Source organism: Macaca nemestrina, chromosome 7, assembly GCF_043159975.1.
Source record: "Macaca nemestrina isolate mMacNem1 chromosome 7, mMacNem.hap1, whole genome shotgun sequence".
Classification (NCBI taxonomy): Eukaryota; Metazoa; Chordata; class Mammalia; order Primates; family Cercopithecidae; genus Macaca; species Macaca nemestrina.
The window spans coordinates 62902601-62924317 of NC_092131.1; the positions used below are offsets into that span (position 1 = coordinate 62902601).

The following is a 21717-nucleotide window of genomic DNA, read 5'->3' on the forward strand; positions in this document are numbered from 1 at the left end:
TCATGCACCCCTCGCTGCTCTGTGCCTAGCTCACCCTTTGCAGGCATAGGATCTGGGCTGGTAGCAAGAGCCAAGCACAGCCTGCGAGGCCAAGTGGGCAAAACGAGCCCAAGTGGGCCTAAGCAAAACTTGGGCAAAGGTGCCACTGGCCACAGATGTTTCTGGCTATCAAAGTAACACCTTAAGGATCCCATGGCAACATTGGTCAATACTGTTGTTCAGGCCAGGTGTGGTGACCCTGTAATCCCAACACTTTGGAAGGCTGAGGTGGATGGATTGCTTGAGACCAGCCTGAGTAACATAGAAAAACCCCATCTCTACTAAAAATACATACAAAAAAGCATTGTCCAAATCTTCTACATCTTTACTGATTTTCTTTTCTTTTTTTTTTTTTTTTTTGAGATGGAGTCTAGCTCTGTCACCCAGGCTGGGTGCAGTGGCCCGATCTTGGCTCAACATAACCTCTGCCTCCCAGGTTCAAGCGATTCTCCTGCCTCAGCCTCCCAAGTAGCTGGGACTACAGGCATGCCCAGCTAATTTTTTTTTTTTTTTGTATTTTTAGTAGAAATGGGGTTTCACCATGTTAACCAGGATGGTCTCAATCTCCTGACCTCGTGATCTGCCTGCCTCGGTCTCCCAAAGTGTTGGGATTACAGGCATGAGCCACCGCACCTGGCCATCTTTACTGATTTTCTTTCAACTTGTTCTATTTATTAATGAGAGAGGATTATTGAAGTTCCAATTATAACTAGAGATTTATTCCTCCTTGCAGTTCTATTAGTTTTTGCTTAATGTATTTTCAAGCAATATTATATGGTAAATAAGTATCAGGACTTCCATGGCCTCTTGATGAATTAATTCCTTTATAACTATAAAATGACCCTCTTTATTCTGGATGTGGTAGACAGAATCCTAAGATGGCATCCATAATTCCTACCCCTGATTTACACAACCTGTATTACACCCTCTCCATGAATGTGTTTCGATATCACTCCCTGTGAGTGATATGTGAATGTGTTAGGATATCACTCCCTGTGATCATATTAAGTGTGATGGCAAAAGAGATTTGCAGATTTAATTATGGTCCCTAATCAGTTGACATCAAGTTAATCAAAAGGGAGATTATCCTGGGGAGGCTTTACCTCCCTTAAAAAAGATAAGTGGCAGCAGCAGCAGAGATTCTTCTCCTGGCTTCGAAAAAGTAAGCTTCATATTGAGAGGATCTATGTCTGTGTGTGTGGCACATAATAAGGACATGAGGGTTGACCTCTAGAAGATTGATAGGGTTTGGCTATGTCCCAGGATTCAGGAGGGAACCACGGGGAGGTAACTGAATCATGCGGGCTGGTCTTCCCTGTGCTATTCTCATGATAGTGAATAAGTCTCACAAGATCTGATGGGTTTATCAGGGGTTTCCGCTTTTGCTTCATTTTCTCTTGCTGCCACCATGTAAGAAGTGCCTTTTGCCTCCCGCCATGATTCTGAGGCCTCCTCAGTCATGTGGAACTGTAAGTCCAATTAAACCTCTTCTCAGTCTTGGATATGTCTTTATCAGCAGCATGAAAATGGACTAATACAAAAATGAAAACCTCCATTGCACATCTAAAAGGAAGACAATTTTTCCAATGAGCTTCTAAGAAAATTGAAAGATGAGATCGCATCCCTGGCTGACACTTTGATTTCACCCTAGTGATATCCTGAGCAAAGAGTTGAGTTAACTTGTATCTGATCTCTTGACCCAGAAAACTGACAGTTAATCAATTTGTGTGGTTTGAATCCATTGAGTTTGTGGCAATTTGTTACATAACAATATAAAATAAATACTCTCATTAATATTCTTTGCTTTGAAATATACTTTGATATTAATAAAGCCACATAATCTATCTTTTGATTAGTGTTAGCATGGTATATATCTTTTTGCATCTCTACTTTTAACTTATTTGTACCTATATATTTAAACGAATTTCTTATAGGCAGCATATAGTTGAGTCTTGCTTTTTAATCTAATCTCACTAGGGTGTTTAGTTCATCTACATTTAATGTGATTAGATGATTGGGTTTAAGTCTATCATCTTGCTGTTTGTTTTCTATTTGTCCCATCTTTTCTTTATAATTATTTTTATAGTTACATTTTATCTCCTTTGTTGCCTTCCCAACAAAACTTTTGTGTTATTTTACTGGTTACTTATCGGTCTACCTTGAAGTGATATATACCATTTCATATGTAAGAATGGTAAAGCAATACTCCCAGGTCTTCCCTTTGGGCCTTTGTATCAAAATGTCAGACATTTTGCTTCTTTTAAAACTTTTTTTTTTTTAAGAGACAAGGTTTCACTCTGTTGCCCAGGCTGGACTGTAGTGGCACAATCACAGCTCACTGCAGCCTCAAACCCCTGGATTCAGGTGATCCTTCTGCCTCAGCCTCCTGAGTAGCCAGGACTACAGCAACACATCACTGCATCCAGATTTTTAATTTTTTTTTTCTAGAGATGAGGTCTTGCTATATTGCAAAGGCTGGTCTTGAACTTTTGGGCTCAAGTAATCCTCCTGGCTCAGCCTCATAAAGTGCTGGGATTACAAGTGTGAGCCACCATGCCCGGTCCACTACTTTTATTTTTGAAAGATATTTTCATTGGATATAGAATTCTAGATTGACAGTTTGTTTTTCCTTTCAGTACTGTAAATATCTCACTGAACTGTTTTTTGGTTTGCAGTGTATTTGATAAGTAGTCTGATCTTTGTTCTATATGTAATGTCTTGCCCCCAGCTATTTTTAAGATTTTCTCCATCCCTAATTTTAGGCCTTTTGATTATATCTCCTTTGAAATATTTCTTTTCATGTTTCTTGTGTTTGGTGTTCATTGAACTTCCTAGATCTCTGAGTTTACAGTTTTCATCAAATTTGAACAAATTGTGTCCATTTTTTTTCTGCACATATTCTTTTCTGTCTCCTTCTCTGTCTGGTAACTCCAATTACACATAACTTGAAGTTGTCCCACAATTGACAGATTTTCTGGACTTTTTTTTCAGTCTTGTTTCTCTCACTTTCATTTTGAATTTTTTTTTTTTTTTCCTTGAGACAGACTCTCACCCTGTTGCCCAGGTTGGGGTGCAGTGGTACAATCTCAGTTCACTGCAATCTCTGCCTCCCGGGTTTAAGTGATTCTCCTGCCCCAGTCGCCCCAGTAGCTGGGACTACAGGTGTGCATCACCACAACTGGCTAATTTCTATATTTTTGGTAGAGACAGGATTTTGCCATATTGGCCAGCCTACATTGTTTCATTTTGAATAGTTTCAATGGTTACGTCTTCAACTTCACTCATCTTTTATTCTGGAATATCTAACCTATTAATCTCATCCAGTGTATTTCTGATCTCAGACATTATAGCTTTCATCTGTAGACATTAGTTTTGGGTTTCTTATATATATAAAATGTCTCTTTACTTGCTCAACCTTTCCTCTAGCCTCGTTAATGCATGCAATTGTTACAGTTACAATGTCTTTGTCTACTAATTCTATCATCTGTGTCATTTTTGCATTGGTTTCACTTGTTGGCTTTTTTCCTTCTCACTATTGGTTATATTTTCCTGCTTCTCTGCATGCCTGGTAATTTCTTATTGGATGCCAAACATTATAAATTTACTTTAGCTATTTTTGTATTCCTATAAATATTCTTCAGCTTTGTTCTGGGATATAGTTATTTGAAAACATATTTCAAATAAGGAACAAATGTTTGATCCTCTTAGGCCTTGCTTTTAAACTTCGTTAGGTGGGAACCAAATATTCAGTCTATGGTTTATTTTACTACACTATGGAGCAAAACTCTCTCTGAGTATTCTACCCAATGCCCTGTGAATTATGAACTTTTCCTCTCTGCCGGTGGGAACAGGAAGTATTATTAACATTGTATATGCTCCTGACATTGTTCCTTGTAACTTTTTTGAGTGGTTCTTGTTCTGGTCTCAGGAAATATATTTACATGCAGGCACCGACCCATTGTCTGCTATCATTTGAATAAAATCCTCTTACGATCTCTGGAGCTCTCTGTGGAGCTCTATCTGGCACTCTGTCCTGCAAAGTCTAGTCACCATGGCCTCCTCAAACTCTCAGCACCATGTCCATCTCTGCTGCTCTCTGCCTGTTTTTCCCTCCTTTAGCTGCAATCTGGAAACTCTCTCCAGAAAGCAAGCTGGGTAATTGTAGGGCTCACCTGGTTTGTTTCCTGTCTCTCAGAGATCTTTCCATAGCCTGGTGAAGAGTATCTTGAAAACTATTGTTTTTTGTTGTTGCTGTTTCTTTGTTTTTGAGATGGAGTCTCACTCTGTAGTCCATACTGGAGTGCAGTGACACGATCTCGGCTCACTGCAACCTCTGCCTCCCAGGTTCAAGCGATTCTTGTGTCTCAGCCTCCCAAGTGGCTGGTACTACAGACGTGCACCACCATACCCCAGCTGATTTTTTGCGTTTTTCAGTAGAGACAGGGTTAGCCAGGCTGGACTTGAACTCCTGACCTCAAGTGATTTGGCCTCCCAAAGTGCTGAGATTACAGGCATGAGCCACTGTGCCCGGCCCTTGAAAACTATTGTTTCATATATTTTGTATAATTTTATTAGATCTTTCATGTATGAAGGCCAATACAGTCCTGTTAATCCATGTTGGCAGGAAGAAGTTCAGGATTTCTTTTCTGGATATGTTAAATTTAAGATGTCTACTGGCATCTAAGTGAAAGGGCCAAGTTGGCTGTTGGATTACTTCTTTTTGAGTCTAGAGCTCAAAATGATACCAGGGATACAGATACACATTTATGAAATATCAGAGTTTAGATGGAATTTAAAGCTGTGAGACTGAATGAAATAATTTAAGAAGGGATTGGCAAACTATGGCTCATGGGCCAAATCTGGCTCCATCAGATTTTTTTAATGAGTAAAGTTTTCATATGTTTTATAAGTAAAGTTTTATAGAAACACAGCTATGCCCATTTGTTTAGATACTGTTTTAAGGCTGCTTTTGCACAACAGAGTTCAGTATCTGCAACAGAGGCATCTGCCCCGCAAAGTCTAAAATACCTATTACCTGGATCTTTACAGAAAAAGATCGCCAGAAAAAGACTGCCCTTGAGCTACAAAATCAATGTACAAAGAGAATGCCAGTGGATTAAATTCTGCAGAACTTCTATTTTTTTTTTTGAGACAGAGTTTCACTGTGTTGCCCAGGCTGGAGTGCAGCTGCCCAGTCTCGGCTCACTGCAACCTCCACCTCCTGGGTTCAAGCAATTCTCCTGCCTCAGCCTCCCAAGTAGGTGAGACTACAGGCGCCGCCACCATGCCTGGCTAATTTTTTTCTATTTTTAGTAGAGTTGGGGTTTCACTATGTTGGCCAGGCTGGTCTTGAACTCTTGACCTCATGATCCGCCCACCTCGGCCTCCCAAAGTGCTAGGATTACAGGCATGAGCCACCGTGCCCAGCCTGGAGGTTTTTAAAAAATAGGAGATATTATGGCACATTTGAAACTTGATGAATATGCTCTAGAACAGAGGCAAAACTGATGAAGAGGTATAAGATGGGGACAATGAGAGATATTGAAGGAACAAGGGAGGAAATGAGACAAAGGCAGTAAGTGGACGCTCCTGCTGAAACATGTGGGATGCACATTGCCACTGTCTTTTGTCTCCCTTGAGTTATTGGCTGGGCTGGTTGGGTGGCTGCTATAACTGCAATAAGAGCAGGTAGCTATTTCCAGGACAACTAAAAATTATATTTCACAGAGACATACTTTGAGAAACGGTGAAATTTGTAACCCGTTATCAAAGGGTTTACATAATCCATAATAAAGCTAAATTATATTCTTATGGCATGTAAGTTATAACACAACTGGTAATAAAGTACTATTAGGACTAGAGTTCAGCTACATTAATAAGCTGAAAAGACTCTGATGCCTAAGAACTAAATAATCGTTTCTAAAGTTATTTTAATAGAAAATGTGTTTCAAGATTTTTAATTAAATATTTACAGAAAGCTTTAGAACTCTGCTTAGTTTTAAGTTAAGGATGGTGAACTTACCAATCCTCATCAGCCAAAAGCCTCAGGGCTTCTGTCAGTGCTATTTCTGGTTTAGAGAATGGTCGTAGTTCTGATAGATCCATTATTTCTGGACTATGAGTGACAGAAGGCATCCTTTCTTTATACTGTGAAATGACTCCAGTAGATGTTTCACCTAAAACAAAATATATTAAACTATGAGAGAACCTTTTTTTACAAATGTTTATCTTTTTGAGATGAAGTGTCGCTCTGTTGCCCAGGCTAGGGTGCAGTAGTGCAATCTCAGCTCACTGCAACCTCTGCCACCTGGTTCAAGCGATTCTCCTGCCTCAGCCTCCCAAGTAGCTGGGACTACTGGCGCGCACCACCATGCCCGGCTAATTTTTGTATTTTTAGTAGAGACAGGGTTTCACCATGTTGGTCAAGCTGATCTTGAACTCCTGGCCTCAAGCAGTCCATCCGCCTCAGCCTCCCAAAGTGCTGGGATTACAGGCGTGAGCCACCATGCCCGGCCAAGAAGACCTTCATACAAAGGATACAAACATTATTCTGACTACAGTTGTGATGAACATTTATTATGGAAACGTAGTACTATTAGTTTAGTCTTGAGGAAAATTACAGTACCCAGAAACCAAAACTATTGAAAACTTTACTTTTTATATGCAAAATTATTAACAAATTATATTTAATAAAAATATAAGTAGTTTTTCAGTCATGAGTCATAACAAAGTCTGGCTTTATTTTAACAGCTAAAAGTCAAAGAAGCAGTATGATCCCATTTTGTAAAAATGTGGATATATACCTGTTTCATAACTGAGAAGTGAAGATGAAGGTTCATGGCATCTGTATGTAGAATTCTAGTTGATTTTCTCTATTGATATAGAATTAGTGGCCTATTACAAATTCTAAGACCATGTGTAGTAATAAGAATGATGTTTCTTCTGTAATAAGACATTGACCAAGCATTTTCCAGATGTAAGGCACTGTACTATAAGTTGAGAACATAAATCATCCTCTTTGAGTGCTCAGGATAATATCCTTGAGAGCACTGTATAATGCGAGACACATGCAGTGGAGATATTAAAAAGAAAAGCGTCAAATAGAGTGGGCTTTTATAAGTAGGAAGATTTACTGGCTCTTTTTCCATATTAAGAGATACTTTTAGAAAGGAAACATTAGTCACTAGAAAATAACTATCATCAAAAATTATTTATTAACCATGCTATCTGTGACAAAACGTTACCTGAAATCACAAATATAAGAAATTTCACTTGATGTTGCATACTAATTACATATTCAGAGTTGGTCATTTAAAATCCAAAGGCAACAAGGTGTTAATGATATTAGCTGACATTTATTAAATACTATGCACCAGACCTTGGGATAATTGCTTTGCAAACTTTACTGCATTTAATTATCTCAACAAAGTTGAGGTAGGCATTCTAACTATCTTTATTTGCAGCTGAGAAAATAATTGCGTTTTACAGAGACTAAGAAATTTACTTAAGGTTCCATTGCTAATGAGTGGCAGAGGCAGGACTTAGATCTACGGCCACCATTACCTGTGATCTTCTATAAAGAGGTATAAGACAGAATCTCTGCTTTCAAAAACTTTATCACATATCTAACACAAAAAGTAAAAAGGTAAAATATGATGCCTTAAATTACTATAGCGATGAATCAGTACCAGTTTTTGTTATGTGAGGAAGATGATATCCCAATTATATAATAGACCCCTTTCACTTTTTTTTTTGATGGTTCAGATGGACCCTCTTTAGGTTTCATATCTAAGACTAACATGTATAAATAAAATCCTCCAGCTTTGGAATATCCCAATCCTGAAAGAATAGCAAATAAAAAAATAGCACTATTATCATTTATTATCTTCCCTGGTATTGTGCTATGTCCTTCATTTATACTATCTAATTTAATTCATTCAACAACCCTATGTAATAATTATTATTCAGACATTACAGATGAAGAAACGAACGTGGAAGTTTTAAGAATTCCCTTAATATATCTAATCCATTCCCACTCTCATGAAACAATAACTCATTAGAAAGATATACAGATAAACACCAAATTTTCAACCTTGAGATTATAACAATATGAAGTACTATCACCTATCTTTATTTTGTTTTCACCTGAAGAATGTTATCTTGAAAAAGTAGGTGTATAGAATATCAATTGAAAGTAGTGATGCTCAAATGAAGTTTTTAAAAAAAAAAAAACTTCCACTGTTGGCCGGGTGCAGTGGTTCACACATGTAATCCCAGCACTTTGGGAGGCTGAGGTGAGCGGATAACGAGGTCAGGAGTTCGAGACTAGCCTGTCCAACATAGCGAAACCCCATCTCTACTAAAAATACAAAAATTAGCCTGGCATGGTGGTGCACACCTGTAGTCCCAGCTACTCGGAAGGCTGAGGCAGAAGAATCGCTTGAACCCGAGAGATAGAGGTGGCAGTGAACCAAGACTGCACCACTGCACTCCAGCCTGGTTGACAGAAAAGACCCCATCTCAAAAAAAGCAAAACAAAACAAAACAAAAACTTTCACTGTGTTGCAGATTGATTCTTTTATAAAGTACAATAAAAGTGTTGTGGCACTGTCAAATTGTTAAAATAGTTTCTAGAAGCTAAATATTGTCTGTATGTATGTTATCATAGATGAGTAACAAACAGTTCACACAGTCTGTGAAACACACTTTGAGAAGCAGTGAACTGATAGAAAGTTTCTTAACTGGAGACATATCCAATTAGAATTTAGCTATTAAAAATTATTTCTGCTAATATGTTCATCACCACAAATAGAGCTAAACAGCTATACTTTGAGCTGATCAACATAATAATTGTGTAAGCATATTCTTATTTTCAAATATAAGGATGACTTCAAAGTGGTACTCTCCTTATACTTCTCAGAAACCCAATCTTTAAAGCCTACATTATAGGCAAAAATCACAAAATTAGTTGATCCATCAAGAATGAATACCCCCAAATTTATGATTTATTACTATTTGTCATATTTGTACTTCTATTTCTACTCTTCACACTAGCTAAGTTAGGTAGGAAGTTTCGTGGGTTTTTCTCTCCCTGAATTTTATGACAATAACAAATAGTGAATTATGTGAGAATGCTAAGAGGCTTAAGTTTCACAAACACCTACATTTAATGGGTTTTAGGGACATCTTTAGCCACAATGTTACAGGCTAACACCTCTCATCAGGCATACTCTCAACAATTAATAGCTTTCAAAATACAGTTTTCTCCACTTCTTGTATTATAATGGAAATAAAAGCTAGGAAAAACCTCAGATATTAATTTAGGTTAAATCTTTTTTTTTTATTTTTACCTTCAAGAGAAGTATACTGTCTGTTAAATTTAGAGTATTTTTTGTAACCTTCTTGAGCATTTTGTTGCTATCTAGACTTCAGATGCAACATAAATTTAAGAGTGTTTATTACATTTCACAGTTTCTTAATAATATTAAACAAAACAGTAATTAAGCAATAATAATGTGTATTATAGTTCACATGATTTTTTATTTCAACATCTGATTTTTCCTCGTTGCTACTATACCTAACATGTATTCAATATTTTAAAAAACAACACCAGGAAACATAGAGCCTATTCTTGACTGAGCACAAAACATTGTAGGTACTCAAGGATAGACTGAATAAATGACAAATGCAATGACCTTTTTGGATCATGATGTAATATAAACCAGTTTCACCATCTCAGTTATCTGCTATAAAATGGGATACCACTCCTCAGCAAAACAGGAATATTTCCAGGGAGTATAGAAGAGATCCTTGAGATAATCTGGACCTTTGAGATAATTAAGATATTCACAGGGGCAGAAAACTGAGGCCGGCTTCCAGGTCACAAAGTTAATTAAAGGCACAACTGAAACTTAAGAAGCCAGGTCTGTCTATTGGCTCCCAGTTCAGTACTCTTTCTGGCACAAATGCACTGGACCACATGTGGTCTCTTCAGCTTAACAAGCATTTGTGACTTTATTCTTTACATCTAAATAAGTGACCTATCTGAATCTGAAAACACTAAAGATAGTGATCATTTTAAACAGGACCCTTTCAATGGAGGGCTGAAGGCAATGTTTTCTTAAAGAGAACTCTTATTTTTTGATAGCCCCACCTCATCTCCAAAAATATCTAAATCTAGAAGGGAGAAACACAATCATTTTTCTTTTTATGAGAAAGCATATTATTTTAATAGTTATATATAATTAAAACAGAAACTGTGGGTCTTGCAAATTTCAGTGTTATATAAGATATTTCATTCTTAGTCATATATTACCCCCAGTGAAACCTCATTTCATCAGCTTTAGACTATTACTAGAAAAAAAAAAAATACCAAAACTTAAATTCCACTTACCTTCAGATGCCATTTTCTCAGTTCCTGTATGTTTCATTCGTTCCCAGGAATTTTTTTCCTTCTTTTCACAATCTTTATTGTGAAACAGTTCTTTCTCTTCTTTTCTCTTTTGTCTCATCTTGTTACAAGTAGATTTTGAAATAGAAACTTTAGCCTGCATGAAAAAGTTGAAAATCTGAAAATATTCAGGGAGTTTGATATTTAAAATATCTTTGTCTCAGATAACTAATTTGTCTCTGAGGATATTAGTCTTTCACTACTTAAGTGTATCCTAGAAAACGGAATATATACATACATATATATGTATATATAGTACACGTAAAATATAAAGTACACAGAGAATAAAAAGTATATTACATACTTTATCCCCAGAATGAGAATGCCTTTATTAAGTGGGAAGGGTGGATAATCTATTATTTAAATGATTAAGGATCAAAATTTCTTTCTTTTTTTTTTGCCCCCCTTGAGACAGTTTCACTGTGTTGCCCAGGCTGGAGTACAGTGGCGCAATCATGACTCACTGCAACCTTGACCGTCCGAGCTCCAGTGATCCTCCTACCTTAGCCTCCCAAGTAGCTGGGCCCACAGGCACGCATGGCTATGGCTACATTTTTGTATTTTTTCTAGAGAAAATAGGCTCTCTACTTTCTGTGACTAATTTTTGTATTTTTTCTGGCCAATTTTTGTATTTTTCCTGGAGACAGGGTTTTGCCACATTGCCAAGGCTCAAAATTTCAACTGTACTAAGGTTTTTAAAATTTTAATCGAAATACTTTCACCACCCCACATCTGATATACACAAAACAATGACATACTGTAAGCTTAAATTTATTCTAATAATTAGCAAATAACCTTACATCTTTTTCATTCTCAACATCAAGATATGATGAAATATTTTGCTGGACTGATCTTCCATAAATCCCTGATGGTGGTTCAATACTTTGTTTAATTGAAAATGTATCCCCATTTTCCACAGAAGATATCACTGATTGGCTGCAGGTTGCTGGTGCTGAACTTAAACTTCCAAATACGCCTGAAATCAACCAACCACCAAATAGTCATTAACTAATTATGTAATGGTAATCTAGATAACACAGTTTAAGGTAAGGTTCTTGCCTTCAAGAATCAAACAACACAATTAATAAGAAAAACTGCTAAATAATTATAAAATATAAAAACAAATACCCTAACAGGGCAATAATATAAGAGGTGCCAGAAGGCAGTTCATGATAATAAGTGAGAGCTGCATATTACAAGTGGTAAGCACACACAAAGAAAAGGTTGCTGTGAGCTGTTTTTGTTTTCTGTTTGTTTGTTTGTTTGTTTCAAGATAGTCTCTCTCTGTCACCCAGGCTGGAGTGCAATAGCACAATCTCGGCTCACTGCAACCTCCACCTCCCAAGCTGAAGCAATACTCCCACCTCAGCCTCCTGAGTAGCTAGGACTACAGACGCACAGTACCAGGCCTGCCTAATTTTTTTTTTTTTTTTGGTAGAGATGGGGTTTTGCCATGTTGTCCAGGCTGGCCTTGAACTCTTGAGTTCAAGTAATCTGCCCGCCTGGGCCTCCCAAAGTATGGGGATTACAGGAGTGAGCCACTGCGCCTGGCAGTTGGGTGTTTAAGATGGTTTCAAGGAGCAAGAATTTGAGCTGGGATTTGAAGACAGGAAGGATCTGTATAAAGTAAAGGAGAGAGAGAAATCTATGAGATGGTGATGTTTACATGCAGAGTTGAATGTTTATAAAGCATTTATGTGGAGTGAATAAATGAGCTTGGTTGGGCAAATAAAGGAATAACAGAAAATAAGTTTACAAGAGTAAGCTGTAGCCAATCTGAGGAGGGTTTTAAAATAACTTAATGGGCCAGGCGCGGTGGCTCAAGCCTGTAATCCCAACACTTTGGGAGGCCAAGACGGGCGGATCACAAGGTCAGGAGATCGAGACCATCCTGGCTAACACGGTGAAACCCCGTCTCTACTAAAAAATACAAAAAGCTAGCCAGGCGAGGTGGCGGGCGCCTGTAGTCCCAGCTACTTGGGAGGCTGAGGCAGGAGAATAGTGTAAACCTGGGAGGCGGAGCTTGCAGTGAGCTGAGATCCGGCCACTGCACTCCAGCCTGGGTGATAGAGCGAGACTCCGTCTCAAAAAGAAAATAAATAAATAAAATAACTTAATGAGACTATCAAGCTACGAAGTTAGGAAAAAATTTTCAAGACTTTTATTCTATTTCATCATATTGAACAAAAATAAGATGCATCCCCTCAATGTATACCACTACATTCTAGTTTTCAATTAAAATAGAAAATAGCTTTAAAGGATACTTGCAATAATTTTGTTCAAGGTCCCTTAGCCCCCTTAAAATATATAATGGGAGTTTAATTTTCACTTGTCTAGATTTTGTATGGGAGATAATTACATTGATTATTAAGCTGATAAATAAGGGCTATTTGAATTTAAACTATGCTAAAACTAAGTAAGCTATCCTAAAACTGTCTTAGAAGTACCTAAACTGCAGCAGTCACATAATACATCCCTCTGAAAATTAATGACATGAATTTACTAGTTTCCTTAGAAGATAGAAACGTGAAGGTAAGTATTCACTTCTAATTCTTTTAATGAAGATCGTGTAATACATTTGTAAAAAGAAGTTCCGCTCAACACTTGAATCAAATTCTTTTCTATTCCTTATTGATAGGCTTTGCTTCTATATGGTGAATACATATAATTAAGAAGTGAAATAACTTTGAAATACCTTTTCCAACAACTACTACTGAGTCTTCTGATAAAGTCTTTGTGGATATGAAGTCAAAACTGGAAATTTGCTGTGGATTTGATGATGACCCTGTAAATCCTAAAAAAACCCAAAACAAATACTTAAAAATATTTGCTTATTATGTAGTATCTTAGGATATTGTAACATGGTCTTTTAAAACTGAAAATTTATTTCATACAAATAATTTACCATTTATTCATACATGTTCATTAAGTCATTATTTCATTATAAATGTTTGTAACTGCAATACTAGAATGGACTAGGCACTAGAGAGAAAATAAACCTTTCTTTTTTTTTTTTTTTGAGATGGAGTCTTGCTCTGTCGCCCAGGCTGGAGTGCAGTGGTGCGATCTTGGCTCACCACCACCTCCGCCTCCTGGGTTCAAGCGATTCTCCTGCCTCAATCTACTGAGTAGCTGGGATTACAGGTGTGCACCACTATGCTCAACTAATTTTTGTATTGTTAGTAGAGACAGGGTTTCACCATGTTGGTCAGGCTGGTCTCGAACTCCTGACTTCATGATCCGCCCACCTCAGCCTCCCAAAGTGCTGGTATTACAAGCGTGAACTACCATGCCCGGCCCCTTCCTTTCCTTAAGGAGTTTACATGTCAGGGTGAGGTGTGAGAGGCATACAAGTGAATTATCACAGCATGATAATCAGGCAACAAAAGGGTAATCAAAAAGGAAATCCACTGACATCAGAAAATAGATCAGGTCAATGTCATAGCAACCTGTACTTTTCTAGGTTAACTTTTATCTTAGTTTCTGATTCTTTATTTACACTCTTTAGTTCCATGGAAATAGGATCTATGTCTAGTTTTGATGATTTTTCTTTCCCAGAGTCTAGTATAGTGTTTGGCACATACCAGGTATTCCATAAATATATGTTAGATGAATGTATCAAGGCAAAAAAAGAAAAGAGAAATATATATTACTTTAGGTTTTACGAAAGAAAAGCAGTTAAACAGTAGTAAATTCAATGAAATAATTGATTTTTAAAAATTAAGCAGAAGATAGATTGTTTTGTTAACTGCTAATGGTAATAGCAACCTGGCTTTATGTGAAAATGGCAAAGATTAAAGAAAGAAATCCACGTAAATGACCATTTTTCATGTATTTCTTCTTTAGTATGGAATAATCAAAATTAGTACACACTTATACAGCACACATCAACTAACAGAAACACGGTTAGCCCAAAAATGTGTTCTGTGACAAAGAGAAAAAAATCTTAGTAAATGGAATAATTTGCTCAACAGTTCACACAAACATAAAATTACACAAACATAAACTATCAAGAAACAAATGGTTAGACAAGTCTCATCAGAAAAAAATATAAAGGACATGTTATCTCCAAGGAGTTTTTCATTTATAAAAGAAGCTGTCATTAACCATTTTTAATATATTTTTATTTTTTACACTATTTTTTCTTAAAGAAATGTTGAAAGAAATATTGTTCATTACGTCTCAATTCTAAAATATATAGAAAAATATGTTTAAAGGCTTCTTCACACACAAATATCATTACATATTTTTTCTTTGTTATAATACTTTCATCTAATTCAAATACAGAGAGAGTAAATAGTAAATCATGGAATCTAGTTTGCTAATACTTCAAGCACCCTCCACTGTCTCAATTCATTAATTGAGACAGCAGACATGATATGGACCATTACAATTAGGAAAGGGCACCTAGGTCCTCCACATAGAAATTAAGAAAACTAATATTAAAAGTGTGAGAGCATAGGGCATGAAGAGAAAAATAGTAAGAGGTAATATAAAATGAAATGAAGCTGATGCAAGATTATTAAGGGTCTTAAAAGTTATGCTATGGGGCCAGACGTGGTGGCTCGTGCCTGTAATCCCAGTACTTTGAGAGGCTGAGGTGGGCAGATCACCTGAGGTCAGGAGTTCAAGACCAGTCTGGCCAATATGGTGAAACACCTTCTCTACTAAAAATACAAAAATTCGCTGGGTGTGGTGGTACATGCCTGTAACCCCAGCTACTCAGGAGGCTGAGGCAGGAGAATCGCTTGAACCTGAAAGGCAGAGGTTGCAGTCAGCTGAGATTGCGCCATTGCACTCCAGCCTGGGTGACAAGAGTGAGACTCCATCTTAAAAAAAAAAAAAAAAAAAGTTATGCCACGGAGTAGGAACTTTGTTCTGCAGAAAACAGAGAACCGCTCGTGTTAAGCTTGCCAACAGGGCAAGACTTTTCTTTATGTGTCACAGAAAAAATGAACAGCTCTAGGGGTCCTTACACAGGTCCAAGGGACAAGCTTGCAACCTGTGGCACACCTGAGTAAGGAAATTGATGTAGTGGCAAAGGGTTGGCCTCATTCTTTACGGGTAGTGGCAGCATTAGCAGTCTTAGTATCTGAAGCAGTTAAAATAATACAGGGAAGAGATCTTACTGTGTGGACATCTCATGATGTGAACGGCATTCTCACTGCTAAAGGAGACTTGTGGTTGTCAGACAACAATATCAGGTATCAATATCAATATCAGGCTCTATTACTTGAAGGGTCAGTGCTGCAACTGCGCACTTGTGCAACTCTTAACCCAGCCACATTTCTTTCAGACAATGAAGAAAAGATAGAACACAACTGTCAACAAGTAATTGCTCAAACGTATGCCGCTTGAAGGGAGCTTCCAGAGGTTCCCTTGACTGATCCCGACCTCAACTTGTATACTGATGGAAGTTCCTTTGTAGAAAAAGGACTTCCAAAAGTGGGGTATGCAGTGGTCAGTGATAATGGAATACTTGAAAGTAATCCCCTCACTCCAGGGCCTAGTACTCAGCTGGCAAAACTAATCAGGCACTAGAATTAGGAGAAGGAAAAAGGGTAAACATATATACAGACTCTAAGTATGCTTACCTAGTCCTCCATGCCCACGCAGCAATATGGAAAGGGAATTCCTAACTTCCGAGGGAACACCTATCAAACATCAGGAAGCCATTAGGAGATTATTATTGGCGGTACAGAAACCTAAAGAGGTGGCAGTCTTACACTGCCAGAGTCATCAGAAAGGAAAGGGAAGGGAAATAGAAGGGAACCGTCAAGCGGATATTGAAGCACAAAGAGCCGCAAGACAGGACCCTCCATTAGAAATGCTTACAGAAGGGCCTCTGGTATGGGGTAATCCCCTCTGGGAAACCAAGCCCCAGTACTCAGAAGAAGAAATAGAATGGGGAACCTCAGGAGGACATAGTTTCCTCCCCTCAAGATGGCTAGCCACCGAAGAAGGAAAAGTACTTTTGCCTGCAGCTAACCAATGGAAATTACTTAAAACCCTTCACCAAACCTTTCACTTAGGCATTGATAGCACCCATCAGATGGCCAAATCATTATTTATTGGACCAGGCCTTTTCAAAACTATCAAGCAGGTAGTCAGGGCCCGTGAAGTGTGCCAAAGAAATAATCCCCTGCCTTATCGCCAAGCTCCTTCAGGAGAACAAAGAACAGGCCATTACGCAGGAGAAGACTGGCAACTAGATTTTACCCACATGCCCAAATCTCAGGGATTTCAGTATCTACTAGTCTGGGTAGATACTTTCACTGGTTGGGCAGAGGCCTTCCGCTGTAGGACAGAAAAGACCCAAGAGGTAATAACGGCACTAGTTTCATGAAATAATTCCCAGATTCCAACCTCCCTGAGGCTTACAGAGTAACAATGGCCCCGCTTTCAAGGCTACAGTAACCCAGGGAGTATCCCAGGTGTTAGGTATACAATATCACTTACACTGTGCCTGGAGGCCACAATCCTCAGGGAAGGTCGAGAAAATGAATGAAACACTCAAAGGACATCTAAAAAAGCTAACCCAGGAAACCCACCTCGCATGGCCTGCTCTGCTGCCTATAGCCTTGCTAAGAATCCGAAACTGTCCCCAAAAAGCAGGACTTAGCCCATACGAAATGCTGTATGGACGGCCTTTCCTAACCAATGAACTTGTGCTTGACTGAGAGACAGTCAACTTAGTTGCAGACATCACCTCCTTAGCCAAATATCAACAAGTTCTTAAAATATTACAAGGAGCCTGTCCCCGAGAAGAGGGAAAGGAATTATTCCACCCTGGTGGCATGGTATTAGTCAAGTCCCTTCCCTCTAATTCCCCATCCCTAGACACATCCTGGGAAGGACCATACCTAGTCATTTCATCTACCCCAATCGTGGTTAAAGTGGCTAACGTGGAGTCTTGGATACATCACACTCGAGTCAAACCCTGGATACTGCCAAAAGAACCCAAAAATCCAGCAGACAACGCTAGCTATTCCTGTGAACCTCTAGAGAATCTGCGCCTGGTCTTCAAGCAACAACCGTGAGGGAAGTAACGAAAATCGTAAATCCCCATGGCCCTCCCTTATCATATTTTTCTCCTTACTGTTATCTTACCCCCTTTCACTCTCACTGCACCCTCTCCACGCCACTGTATGACCAGTAGCTCCCCTTACCAAGAGTTTCTATGGAGAATGCAGCTTTCCGGAAATATTGATGCCCCATCGTATAGGAGTTTACCTAAGAGAAACCCCACCTTCACCGCCCACATCCATATGCCCCGAAACTGCTGTAACTCTGCCACTTTTTGCATGCATGCAAATACTCATTATTGGACAGGGAAAACAATTAATCCTAGTTGTCCTGGAGGACTCAGAGCCACTGTCTGTTGGACTTACTTCACCCATACTGGTAGGTCTGATGGAGGTGGAGTTCAAGATCAGGCAAGAGAAAAACATGTAAAGGAAGTAATCTCCCAGCTGACCCGGGTACATAGCACCCCTACCCCTACAAAGGACTAGATCTTTCAAAACTACATGAAACCCTCAATACCCATACTCGCCTGGTAAGCCTATTTAATACCATCCTCACTGGGCTCCAAGAGGCCTCGGTCCAAAACCCTACTAACTGTTGAATGTGCCTCCCCCTGCACTTCAGGTCATACATTTCAATCCCTGCACCTGAACAATGGAACAACTTCAGCACAGAAATAAACACCACTTCCGTTTTAGTAGGACCTCTTGTTTCCAATCTGGAAATAACCCATACCTCAAACCTCTCCTGTGTAAAATTTAGCAATACTATAGACACAACCAACTCCCAATGCATCAGGTGGGTAACTCCTCCCACACGAATAGTCTGCCTACCCTCAGGAGTATTTTTTGTCTGTGGTACCTCAGCCTATCGTTGTTTGAATGGCTCTTTGGAATCTATGCGCTTCCTCTCATTCTTAGTGCGCCTATGACCATCTACAATGAACAAGATTTATACAATTATGTTGTACCTAAGCCCCGCAACAACAGTATCCATTCTTCCTTTTGTTAACGGAACAGGAGTGCTAGGCGGACTAGGTACTGGCATTGGCAGTATCACAACCTCTACTCAGTTCTACTACAAACTATCTCAAGAACTAAATGGTGACATGGAACAGGTTGCCGACTCCCTGGTCACCTTGCAAGATCAGCTTAACTCCCTAGCAGCAGTAGTCCTTCAAAATCGAAGAGCTTTTAGACTTGCTAACCGCTGAAAGAGGGGGAACCTGTTTATTTTTAGGGGAAGAATGCTGTTATTATGTTAATCAATCCAGAATCATCGCTGGGAAGGTAAAGAAATTCGAGATCAAATACAACGTAGAGTAGAGGAGCTTCAAAACACCTGACCCTGGGGCCTCCTCAGCCAATGGATGCCCTGGATTCTCCCCTTCTTAAGACCTCTAGCAGCTATAATATTGTTACTCCTCTTTGGACCCTGTATCTTTAACCTCCTCGTTAAGTTTGTCTCTTCCAGAATTGAAGCTATAAAGCTACAAATGGTTCTTCAAATGGAGCCCCAGATGCAGTCCATGACTAAGATATACCGTGAACCCCTGGACCGGCCTGCTAGCCCATGCTTCAATGTTGGTGACATCGAAGGCACCCCTCCCAAGGAAATCTCAACTGCAAAACCCCTACTACGCCCCAATTCAGCAGGAAGCAGTTAGAGTGGTCGTCAGCCAACCTCCCCAACAGCACTTGGGTTTTCCCGTTGAGAGGGGGTACTGAGAGAAAGGACTAGCTGGATTTCCTAGGCTGACTAAGAATCCCTAAGCCTAGCTCAGAAGGTAACTGCATCCATCTTAATCACAGGGCTTGCAACTCAGCTCACACCCAACCAATCAGGTAGTAAAGAGAGCTCACTAAAATGCTAATGAGGCAAAAACAGGAGGTAAAGAAATAGCCAATCATCTATCACCTGAGAGCACAGCGGGATGGTCATTGATCAGGACATAAACCCAGGCATTCGAGCTGGTAACGGCTACCCTCCCTGGGTCCCCTCCCTTTGTATGGGAGTTCTGTTTTCACTCTATTAAATCTTGCAACTGCAAAAAATAAAAATAAGAAAAAAAAAGAAAGAAAACAGAAGCACTCAAGGTTTTTGTTTTTTCTGGGGGTTAGTTTTATGTGTTAATCAAGGTTTTGAGTAAGGAAGAGATAATGACTGTATTTTAGAAAGACAATTCTGGAAGATTATGAAGCCTGGATTTAAGAGGAATGAAAATAAGAGGGAAGCCTTACCAGAAAGATTTGTAATTACCCAGGGAAGTGGTAAAGAGGGCCCAAATTACAACTGTGGCAGCAGATACATTAAGTTAGACTGAGAGTAAATAATAGGGTAAGCCACCTCCTAAACTTGGAAGGTAAAGAGAAATAGACAAAAAATAACTGTAATGCTTTAAGCCTCCATAACTGGGAAAATGGTAATGCTACTAATAAAAATGGACAACAAAGGAAGAGAAATGAGTCTGGGAAGAAAGTTAAATTTGGTTTTCAACGTATTTGTTCTTGTTGCCAAGACAGATTTAGTAAATACTTGGTTCAGAGTTGGATGTGTGAGTGTGATGTAATTTTATGGAGTAGAATTAACTGCTGGCTAAAAGATATAAATATGTTTATGATTCTGCCATCTAAAAAAGGAAGCCACTAGCAGTGAATGAACATATTCAACAGTTATTTCAAAGCAATTAAAAAAAAGAAATAAAAAATTATATGAAGGTACGAGTTACTTTTAAGAAGAAAAGCATTTTTTTTGTCTTTGATTTTCTTTACATGGGAAATAAAACATGTAAATAAATATGGAAAAATCTTATTCTCTTTTATAAAACAATGAACAACTTATTGCTACCAAATAGAATAGTACTAAATTATATCACAGACTAAATTTTCAGAAATTTACCAAAAAAGTTTTTAATCAAGTTCCATCTTACTCAATTTGAGTTACGTCCACAAAAAATATTCATGTCCTAAAATGCCTGACTGCCTGTTCATACATAATTTAAGATAATCAGAAATGGCAGGCTAGGTGTGGTGCCTCACACCTGTAGTCCCAGCACTTTGGGATGCCAAGGCAGGTAGATCACTTGAGGCCAGGAGTTCGAGACCAGTCTGGCCAACATGGTGAAACCCTGTCTCTACTAAAACAAGAAATTAGCCAGGCACGGTGGCATGCACCTGTAATCCCAGTTACTAGGGTGGCTGAGGCATGAGAATCACTTGAACCCATGAGGTGGAGGCTGCAGTGAGCTAAGACTGCGCCACTGCACTCTAGCCTGAGCAACAGACAAGACTGTCTCAAAAAAGAAAAAAAGATCAGAAATAACATAGTACAGAAGTTGACCTTATAATGACCACAGCTGCTAAGCACATAAAAATAACAGCTTTTTATTTACTTACATATTTTAGATTATAGGTGCACCTACTAATTATTAGGTTGGTGCAAAAGGAGTATGCAATTAAAAATGGTAGAAGCCACCATTACTTTTGCACCAACCTAATATTTATTTAAATATTTATACCCTTCAAAACCACTTTTTTTATTGTAAGGGACATTTTTAAAATGCAGCTGTAATAGGATCTCTTAAGTAATGGACAGAGTAGTCACAGAGGTACTACTTGCTACTAAGTTTTAAAAAAAAACATTCTTAACAATGGTGTTTTTTTTCCTTTTTTTTTTTTTGAGACGGAGTTTCACTCTTGTCACCCAGCCTGGAGTGCAGTGGCATGATATTGGCTCACTGCAACTTCCACCTCCCAGGTTCAAGCAATTCTCCTGCCTCAGTTTCCCAAGTAGCTGGGATTACAGGTGCCCGCCATCATGCCCAACTAAGTTTTTGTATTTTTAGTAGAAATGGGGATTCGCCATGTTGGGCAGGCTGGTCTTGAACTCCTGACCTCAGGTGATCCACCCACCTCAGCCTCCCAAAGTGCTGGGATCACAGGCGTGAGCCACCGCACCTGGCCAACAATGGTTAATGATAACAGCAAAGCTTTCCCAGGCTCTACCACAGGAAAATTATATTCCTGTTGCCCCAACTTTACTCCAGGGTTACAACGTAACTGGGCATCTGGGAGTCATTAATCCACATGATCTTGCATTCCATTTTAGTGGCAAAATGTCTTCTAAAAACGTCTATGTGTGTGTGTGTGTTTTGTGTGCATATATCTGGTGCATTTCCTGGGGGCAGAAGTCAGCAGAAATTC

General features: G+C 38.8%; 2 protein-coding genes across 10 annotated transcripts in view; one reads left to right on the forward strand and one right to left on the reverse strand.

Moving 5' to 3' along the window:
- The window catches only part of TOGARAM1 (TOG array regulator of axonemal microtubules 1), a 114331-nt gene that overhangs the window by 38421 nt on the left and 54193 nt on the right, over positions 1-21717 (reverse strand). For 5 of the 6 annotated variants that reach the window (XM_071100239.1, XM_071100238.1, XM_071100241.1 and 2 more), the window contains exons 8-11: positions 13185-13283; positions 11290-11465; positions 10433-10586; positions 6062-6215 (exon numbers count right to left, since the gene is read on the reverse strand). In XM_071100239.1, the coding sequence (XP_070956340.1) occupies positions 6062-6215; positions 10433-10586; positions 11290-11465; positions 13185-13283 (583 nt within the window). The remainder of the gene's footprint in view (positions 1-6061; positions 6216-10432; positions 10587-11289; positions 11466-13184; positions 13284-21717) is intronic. The other variant, XM_071100240.1, reaches the window with a different exon arrangement.
- The window catches only part of LOC105481898 (kelch like family member 28), a 119552-nt gene that overhangs the window by 3847 nt on the left and 93988 nt on the right, over positions 1-21717 (forward strand). The window lies entirely within an intron of this gene.